The sequence below is a fragment of the Pseudopodoces humilis genome, chromosome 1 (genome assembly GCF_049639895.1).
Source record: "Pseudopodoces humilis isolate 2021_Gansu_Grassland_sample_001 chromosome 1, ASM4963989v1, whole genome shotgun sequence".
Classification (NCBI taxonomy): domain Eukaryota; kingdom Metazoa; phylum Chordata; class Aves; order Passeriformes; family Paridae; genus Pseudopodoces; species Pseudopodoces humilis.
Genome location: NC_142200.1, coordinates 17,189,790 through 17,199,769, shown reverse-complemented (window position 1 = coordinate 17,199,769; position 9,980 = coordinate 17,189,790). Strand labels below are relative to the sequence as shown.

Here is a 9,980-nt window from a genome sequence, read left to right as displayed (position 1 = left end):
ACCTTAAGGCAGCATGAATTCATACAGGTGTGTGCATATACAGATGGAAATACAAATGTACATACATACACAAGTCCCACACATTCAGAATATAACTAATACATTAAGAAATGTACACTAGAAAGTGTATATTCATCGCAGCATAATGCAAGTCACGTTCTAAAATCATTAATTTTTTTAAATTTGCTTTCTTTTGTTTTTTTCTTGAGAGTTCCTTGCAACTGACATTAGATTGCAAAAGTGCACTGGAATGGTTTATAAAGGTATTTTGTATAGAGCATTAAACTGGTAAAGACTATGACAAGTATCTTCTAGGTCTGCATCTGAAACTATTAACTAGATGTTATTTTAATCAATATCCAGCTACCACTTAATGACAAAGATCTTTGTGTAAAGAAAGTTTTACAGAAGGACCTTAAACCTTTTATAAAGGAAAAACTATTACTCCAGCAAACACTTCTCCAAGAAAAAGGGACTATACCTTGGCTTTGAAAGTATTACAATAGTCTTGATGAAAAGGCTTGCTTGATGCTTGGCTCTTCTACATCAAAGACATCAGGTTATCCTTAGACCTTGCTGATTTTTATCCATAGCACAAATGAACATGAATTGCATAGGGAGGGGAAACAAATCCCACCAGACTTCCAGAAATATAGGCACATAGGACTGATGGCACAACATTTTAAACCAAAATTTTTATTACGTGGCTAATATGTGGTTGGCTGCAGGCTACAAGTTCATCTAATCTGCATAATGAGAATAGAAAAAAATAAATTGACAGAAACCAAGGAAATGAGAGTTCTAGTGGCTCATATTGAAACAAAGCACAAAAAAACTGAAATAAAAGCTTTAACCTTAGTTTTACTCTCATTGGATCTGCTGTTTCATTAATGAAGAACCACTTTTTGTCAAAGGACAGATATACAGACCAAATTCTTCCTCTTTTCCTTCACCTTCCTGCAAAAAAACACCCATGTTGAGGTAGGGGGAGAGAAGAAAGGACAGATCTCTTTCTTGCATCTAGAAGGGTTTGTACAGATCATTTGGGTTTTATAAAGAAGACACAGAATCAGAGGCACACTTTAACACACGAATGCACCTGGATACTTATCAACCCCCTCCAGTAACTACCTCTAAAGTTGTGTGTTGGCAGAAATGGAACATTAGCAAGGCTGTACAGGGGATTTCACAGAGATCTACAAGGAGTGCAATAGTGCATGTCTTGGCAACAGCCCTGGCTCTGCAGTGTAGGGATCTGCTAGAACTTTGCCATAGCACAAAACTCCTTAATACAAGTTTTATTTTAAGGAATTTCTTATTTCTATTTTTTATTTTATTTCAGTAATATAGGAAGGCTACATATTTGAAATTAATATAAATCCTTTAAAGTAATTTTAAAACTTCAACATTTTTTCTGTTTATTTAAACTTGTAGAAGAATACATTATGCATTTCAAACATGCAGTTAAGGAAAGAACTGAAAATACTAAAATCAAATAATGCCATAACAGCCAAGTAAACCTGTAATAGTAAAATATTTTCTCAGAAATTCTGTAAACAGATTGTGATTGGGACCTCTCAGGAAGAACTGTCTGAAAAAGTAAGATCTCAAGAAACAAAATCCTAGAAAAACTGAAGCATGGTCATCAGAAAACCATCTCTTAAACATCCACATTTTATACTTTGTATAAGCCTATTTAGGATACAAATGAACAAATAAGCCTTAAGAGTAATTGAACACAGAAACTGAACTGATGATAGGGAGTGTCTCCTGCTGTCTTGCAGCAATTTAGTTACTGTAAGATGGTTGGAAACCGACCTTAAAGATCATCTAGTTCCAACCCCACACTATGGGCAGGGACGACTTGCACTAGACCAAGTTGCTCAAAGCCCCATCAAGTCTGGTGCTGAGCTTTAAAGGACAGGGCATCCACAGCTTCTCTAGGCAACTTTGTCCAGTGCCTCACCACTCACATAGTAAAGACTTTCCTCCAGTATCTAATCTAAACCTACTTTCAGCTTAAAGCCATTATCCCTTATCCTACCACTACATGGCCTTGTCCAAAACCCCTCTCCAACACTCTTGCAGGCCCCTGTACGTACTAGGAGGCTGCTCTAAGATCTCCCAGAGACTTATTATCCAGAAACTTATCTCTTTCCCAGGCTGAACCCAAACTCTCAAGTCTTTTGTAGACTTGTAGACATCTGTCATAGACAAGGTGCTCCAGCCCTCTGATGATCTTCATGTCCCTACTCTGGACTTACTCCAACTAGTCCATGTCTGTTATGCTGGGGACCTCAGAGCTGGATGCATTTCTCCAGGTGGAGTCTCACCAGAGCAGAGCAGAGCAGAGCAGAGCAGAGCAGAGCAGAGCAGAGCAGAGCAGAGCAGAGCAGAGCAGAGCAGAGGGGCAGAGGGGCAGAAGGGCAGAATCACCTCTCTGGACCTACAGGCCATGCTTCACATGATGCAGCCCAGACCATGTTTAGGTTTCTGGGCTGCAAGCGCACACAGCTGGGCCATGTCCATCCCCTCATCCACCAGCACCCCCAAGTCCTTTTCCCCAGGGCTGCTCTCAATCCATTCTTTTCCCAGCCTGCTTTTGTGCTTGGGATTTCCCTGCCTCAGGGTAAGCTTGCTGTGCAACAGCACTCCAGGTTCCTCAAGGCAAAAAGTAATTTAAATAATAAAATATCCTTGACTCTCATAGAAGCCAAGTAAGAAAGAGACTACTTGATACATTGTTCCTGGGAACATGATTACAAACAGATGAGTAACACGGAAAAGGGATGTTTCCTTTTCCCTAAGTTCAGTTATTTCCAGATGCAAACAAGAACTCCCTTGAAATAGACATACATTTGGAATGTGAATTCTAGTCATTGCATATTGTAACACCTTTCAAGGGGTAACCATTTTAGTTGACTTTGTTTCCTCTGTTGCAGGAGACAGCAGAGCATGTTTCCAGACATGTAACTCACAGCAAGAATTTGACAAAGAACAGGTGAAATTCTCATCTATATTGAAACTGCCTGCAGTAGGCCAGAGATGACAAAGGCATGTTAACTATGATTCCTTTACTCCTTCATTCCTCCATTTTCCAAAGATCATGCTCTTAACTGTGTCCCCAAAGATTAATATCATATTAAGTAATATTCATATACATCTAAAAGCACTTAATTTATGCTGCAAAGTAATAAGCTACATATTTTTTTTTTCTATAGAACCTCTGCAGGAATTCTACCACCTTGTGTGACATTACTGGCCAACAAATAAAATTTAAATGCAAACCAGTCATGCAATGGTAATACATTCACTGAGCCTTTCCAAAAAGCATTTTCAAAACAGTTTTAAAAGGACAGAATGAAAAGAGATTTACAAATCCAGTCAGTTTTAAGTTATCCAAGTAAAAGAAAGGAAGAGCTTTTCAATATTTCAATATATATAATGTATATTGAAATGTATATTGATAATATTTCAATATTTCAATATATAATCCTGCTGTGAGGAGAAGGAAAATCAAGTTCCTTGAAAAGCTTCTGCATTTGGAGGTTTTTTTCAAGCAACAACTGCTTGCCTCCCACTTGTTATTTAATCAGTTCACTGATAGAAATCTGGAGAATTTACAGGAGAATCAAAACAATCACAAGTAAAGAAATCTTTATTCTTCTCACAACAGATTCTTAGAGAGTTCTGAAATAATACTGGTAGGGAGATGCAAACTAAAAGGTCACCTGTATTTGAGTCTCTCAGTACTTTGGTACCACAGATGAGAGCACCTTTCCTGCCAGTACACAAGATATTAGGCATTCTTTGCTATGGATTTGTAAGCCAACTATGAAAAAAGCCCAACCCAGGGCAGAGCTGTCACAACTGACTCTTTGGTTTAAATGTATTGACAATGCCAATTTAAAGTAAGAAACAAAAAGCTTCAGATACAACTATTCAACTCAATTGACCATACCAGTTTGTTCAACCAAAGCATCCTCATTGACCTCAGTACTCTTATATTGCATATATAGCAGGTTTTGAATTAGGCATCACAGACAGAACAGTTAAGTGACAATGCAGCATTTACAGTGGCATCTGAGGCAGAAGCAGCACCTCTGAGTGTCCCATCCCAGGTTACAAACCAGTGATTTTCTGTCAGCCATTTTCTCATTGTAAATGAGTCACTTGAAATGAAGTATGAAGTCAAACAAAAATGGCACGACTGAGAGTACAACAAGACCTTAACTAACATAATTTGATGTATAATTGGCAGCTAAATATTGACCCTTACTTTGCTTCTGGAAAAAGCTGCTAAAATGTATTCTAGAGACATGAACAGATTTTACTGCAAGTATAAATAAATCCCAAACCAATAATTTAAAATGTGCGTATACAGCAAAATTTCTCAATTTAATTACCTGTATAAGAAACATAATACCCGATCCATTTCACTCAAAACTACTTAATGTCAAAATAGCAGAACAATTTTTTGGTCAACAATATTTGCACTGGAGATTTTTTTTCTTTATGATACATTCTACTGTGCACATCATATGCCTGCAACTCTTTTATCAGACTACTTTTTTTCATAGGTAAACAGTGGCATTTAAAAAAAGCAGTGAATTCTCAAAACTCAGAAGTATAGCAAATAAAGTCATTAGGAAAAAGCAATGCATAAATCTATTCACTTATGTGATAGCAGCATCTGACAATTACTTGGACAAAGATGGTAATGCAGAAGACATTTTCCCATAGCTCTGAAAAAGCTTACTTCTGTGGCAGCAAAGTCAAAAAACTCACTTTCTTACAGAAAAATTCTAACGAAGAAATTTGATTCCCCTGTAAAACGTCCCCTTTTTGTTTTTCAGCAAATTGGACTGAACTTGTCAGATTGTCTACCTATTCACTTCTATAACAAATTGTTAACACAAAATACAGCAGAGCACACTGAATAATTAATTTCCAGAGTTCACCTTTATTAAAAACAAGGTTTTTGTTGTGAGAACAAATAATCTCTCACTCGTAGCTTGAAAGCCTAAGATAGGATCATTGGATTCCAGGGTTGCTACCAGCTGCTTAGCAACCTGTCCTACTTGTCTTCCTTCCTTCCTGTTGTAGAGAACTGTGGCCAGAGGTGTTGGCTGGCGATAGATGAAAACTCGTCGCAAGCACTCACAAAGAGCAGCGTAGGAGTAATCTGGAGCACAAGCCATGAACTTCTTGTCTTGCTTTGATGCTTGGACATAACCTAAATAACCCAAAACCAAACAGAAGGGATAAGTAATAGATGCATTTCAATAGAAGTTTAACTGGCAGATAAAAACCCAAGCTTAACTTAAAAACTAATGTGCAATTTTTAACAAAAAATATAACCCCAAACAAACAAACAAACAATGACAACCAACCAACCAAAAACACCCAACATAAAAAAAAAACCCTAAACCACCAAAGCACTCTTATTACATAAGTCAGTACTTTCTTAATGGATGAATTAACCAGTGGTGCTGGTTTTGCAATAATTGATAGTTGGTGAGGAGGCAAGAATAGTACCAATATACAATTCTCATATACCTCATCTTAACTGGTGTTTTGGATACATATGTACAGCGAGATACTCTTCCCACATCTGGTTCCTTTGTGCCTCACAAGGTCTTTCATTTTCTCAGCAGGATCATGAGGCCACAGACATGGTCCATATGGGCAATCTTGGCCCAATATTTGCAGCCTAAGTAGAATAAATCTATTGTCTCTCCTCATCTCCCAGTGTGTAATTACATTTAAAAATTAGGATTTCTGAGCCCACCCGATCTTGAACAGACACTTAAAACTTGTTTTCTGTTTAGAACTGACTGAAGAAAAATGAATTACTTTTTAACACACTGTAATTTCTGTTAATATTCACTCATAGATTCATTTCAGACTGATTTCCTTTCACACTTCTGTAATGAGAATTGAGATACAATCTTTGCAAAGTGATCTACCATCTTTCTGCAAGGTAATTTGCTTAATTTCCACTGAAAAAATGCATGCCAATGGTTATCACATGAGTCAAGAAGACAGGAAAAAATCTAAAGGTCACTTATTAAAACACCTTACCATAAGATTACACACACCTAGACATATAATGCATTAACTGCAGCTATTGCCCTGACAATGTCTGTGTGAGTGTTAAGGTAGTGATTATGCTTTTCAGTCTCTAACTCAAGGTCACTTATCCAAGGAACTCTCTTTTTTACCATGCAGTTCTGTGCTTACATCCTATACACGGTCTGAAAAGGCTTATTTTACTTCCAGGGCATAAACATTTCATTTCTATGTTCTCTTATTTCTAAAATTAAGCTACCATGCTGCTATCGACAGAATTATAATTACTTTCAATTCCAGTTTAAGAAAGTGAAATATCAACATAAGTCATACCAGAAGTATTCAGGTAGAAAAGTCTCAGAGGTGTGTGACACAGAAGTTAATTTCTTACCTAAAGCATTAAAAGTAGCAATGTGTTCCCACATATTCTCTGGTTGGTCAGAGTGAGGCTGCCAGAGAAGAGCATCAACATCATGCCTCAGGCAGAAGCATGGCATTTCTCTGGGATTCACAACAACTGAGAAAAGATACTGGTTGCTTCCAAGATTAATCTGAAAACAAAACAAATATAAAATATTTATTCAAAGCACAAATAGCAAATTCTGTTACACATACTGCCAAAGTTAGATGATCACCAGTTTTATGTTTGTTACTTGACAAAATGTTTGAATACATTATGCTGCATCCCACTGATCAACACCACAGGTGCCTTACACATTTTAAGGAGATGCAATTAAGTTCATTGGAGTAATATTGAGAGAAAAATTACGTCCACTAGACAAGGAAATGGGAATGTGTTTTGTGCAGACATGGTTTTCTAGGGTAGATCCTAACCTACAACCTTCTCACATTAGGAAAAGATTCTCTCTAAGTAATCACATCTGGTTTTCTGCAGGGCTAACAGGAAAGGACATACTGTCCCTCTCAGGTAAAAGCTGGCAAGAACTAAAACAAGGATTAGACAGAATACTAAAATGATGAAATGTTAACATTTTTAATTTACTCGCAATCAAGTAATTACTAAATTTCAGATCAGCACACTCTTCAATAAAAATGTTTGGAGGAGTTGTGGGTAAAAAGCTATACCAGCCCCATTTCTGAAGGAAAAGGCCCCATAATTGCTAACAAGAAATCCTAAACAACTTGAAATAAGAACTAAATCAAAGTGAAAATACTTCCCTGTATGCTGAAAAATATACTGAAATACTCATATTTCTACATATTCTAACAAGGACCAAAACCGCAAGTTCCCATAGAAGAGGTTGAAATTAATATTTCCTACCCACAGATAAATGTCCTTTTAATATAATGCTTTAAACACATTAACCTTTAAATTACTTTTATGCCACCCATTTTAAGAACTTTTTACAAGCACCCTGGAGTTCAAACTTGCTCCACAATGTCTTGCTGCCTACTAGAAAGCAGCCTTCTGTGTGATCCCATGAACTCATGTTCCTCCTCATCTGTGAAACGTCTCGGTCATTTCTTACCCTTCAGTGTGAGGAGCAGTAGTTTAGGCAGAGTTATTTATTAATGAAGTAATAGGTATTAGGAACTTTATCCAGTCTGGTATTGAAAATCACAAGGACAGAGGCTTTACAATTTACCAGGCAACCCAAACCATGCTACAACCACAATATAGTTTTCGCTTTCATCCAGTTTAAAAAAAACCCCAAAAAACCTCACGACAAGTTAATCTGTAATGTTTTCACATAATTTTGTTTCCAACTCCAAGCAACAGACCAGATCAAATCCTAGCTTACTGTTAGTCACGGTTGCTTACAACCCAAATCAAGCCCACTATTGAAGCATTTTGCCCCCTGTCTGTTATTTTCAGTGTGATTGACAAAAAAGTACCATAAAGTAATCTGTGCTCCAGCTTCTTAGTAAAAAAAGTCAGGTTTCTACCAGACTGTCGAAAAACTACTGTGGAAAATGCAAGCTAAGTCATCTAAAATTTTATGCCACTGAAAAAGATCCTTTTCTTATAATCACTTTGATATAACTTTGTTTTTTAAATGGCTGACTTGTGAAAGTATATGTGTTTTTTAATCAGAACAAAAGGAGCTTTGTTTTTATATTAAAATGATATCAAAGGACACATACGGATTGACAATTTCTGTTGCTACTGTGATTTGATATCATGTGAGAAATTTATGTGATTTCAACAGTCTATAGATTTTTGTACTGATAATAGATGTCAAATTCCTCACAAAAGAGTGCTTTGAAGTATTTCTGTAATAATTAGCAGTACTTACTATATGAGTGACTTTCAAGGTATCACCATCAAATCTGCACAAGCTTGCACCGTCTTCCAGGAAAGCATCACACTCTTCTAACTCTTGAGCATTACAAGGTGGGTTTTCCTTTTCGGGGTTTGGATTCTGAAAAAAAGAATGAACTACACTGAAAATTGAAACTACTGAAAAAAAAAAAAAAATCATTTTTATGACACAAAAAAGACCCCAAAGAACAACTGAAGAATTATTTGCATATCCATACATACTGAAAGATTAAGCTACTATTTACTCACTCAAAATAAATATAACAATTTCTGCTGTGGAGGACAGCAGAAGTGGTAGATACAATAAAATCTATTTCAGTTTGAGGAAAGGTACATAAGCCACTAATACATGGACAACAAATACCCTAAGTAGCAAAAGTATACAATTCTGAAAACATATGCATATTTAGTAAATCTACATCAGTGTAAGCTTATTTCAGCTTGTCATCGGTAATGCTATTGAAAAATGGATTGATTCATTTTATAAGCAGCTCTAAATACATGACACATTTTAGTTTTGCTAATAATAATTTTAATTTATTAAAATATATTTAAAATTAATGAAAACTTATGATTAAAAAATCATCACTTTAAGCTTAGTATGAAGTACAAAAGAAAATAAATTTGAAGTTCCAAAAAAATCTATGGTCAAAAGATACACTACAATATCTTGCTCACAAATACTGAGGGAGAGAGAAATCAATCTGGAGTACTAAATGGAATTTATTTTAACAACACTTTTCAGCCTTATTAAAAACAAAGTAATAATCCAAACCTAATATATCAAAAGCCACATGGAGGCACACTTCATAAATTCTCATAAAATGAGATGCCATTTTCTAATTAAACCAAGTATCAAGTAAATAGCAGCTAAAAATTACATTTTACTTTAAGTAGACTTCCTGTATGACAAAAATGCCAGAAAGTTCATGAGTCATGTTTACAGTTTCCTAAATTTTCCTTTTAAACATGGCATTTACACTCAGTCTCCAGGTCAAGTACAGTATCCCTAGGAAGACAGTATAAAAAAGGTTTTGCTAACCTATTGATAAACAAGAAACAGACATCTTTCAAAATCATTTAATTAACTGCTTTAAAACAAACTGGCACATCCTAAATGGTGGGAACAAAGTTTCTTTTCAATGCTAAATCAAGCTTCTGTTTGTTGCATAGACACCATCATATAAGTTAAATTCAGACCCCCTTGAAGATGGTTTTACTGTTCAAAGTGCATTCACAACTCTAGTGCCATTAGTTTGTTACAGCTTCAATTAAAAATGAATGAATAGTAAATGAACTGGTGAGTTGGGTCAATGCAGTGCAAATTAGGGCATCAAGAAAAGACAACATGTACAAGAATTTTAAGTCTTTGATTCTTGATTCTTTACCATTACTTCAGAGGTAAGATGCATCAGGCTTTCAGCTATTTCAGAGCATTGGGAAGGGTCCATAATGAATTCCCCTCTTGTATCACCAATGATTAGCTCTGGCCACTGGCACCCCTCGTTTTTCTTAATCAGAGAGATTTCCAAGCTAAAATGGAAAGAGAAGATAAAGAGTAACACATGAAAACACTACATCCATTTGTCAGATTAGTCAAAAAGCTCTCAATGTAGATAAGAGC

At 36.0% G+C, this 9,980-nt stretch overlaps 1 protein-coding gene across 1 annotated transcript in view; it reads right to left on the bottom strand.

Moving 5' to 3' along the window:
• Positions 1 to 4,364: 4,364 nt before the first annotated feature.
• NUDCD1 (NudC domain containing 1) overlaps positions 4,365 to 9,980 on the bottom strand; it is a 35,696-nt gene continuing 30,080 nt past the window's right edge. The window contains exons 7-10 of the mRNA XM_014253820.2: positions 9,745 to 9,889; positions 8,331 to 8,456; positions 6,464 to 6,623; positions 4,365 to 5,236 (exon numbers count right to left, since the gene is read on the bottom strand). Coding sequence (XP_014109295.2) covers positions 4,944 to 5,236; positions 6,464 to 6,623; positions 8,331 to 8,456; positions 9,745 to 9,889 — 724 coding nt within the window. The 3' untranslated portion in view covers positions 4,365 to 4,943. The remainder of the gene's footprint in view (positions 5,237 to 6,463; positions 6,624 to 8,330; positions 8,457 to 9,744; positions 9,890 to 9,980) is intronic.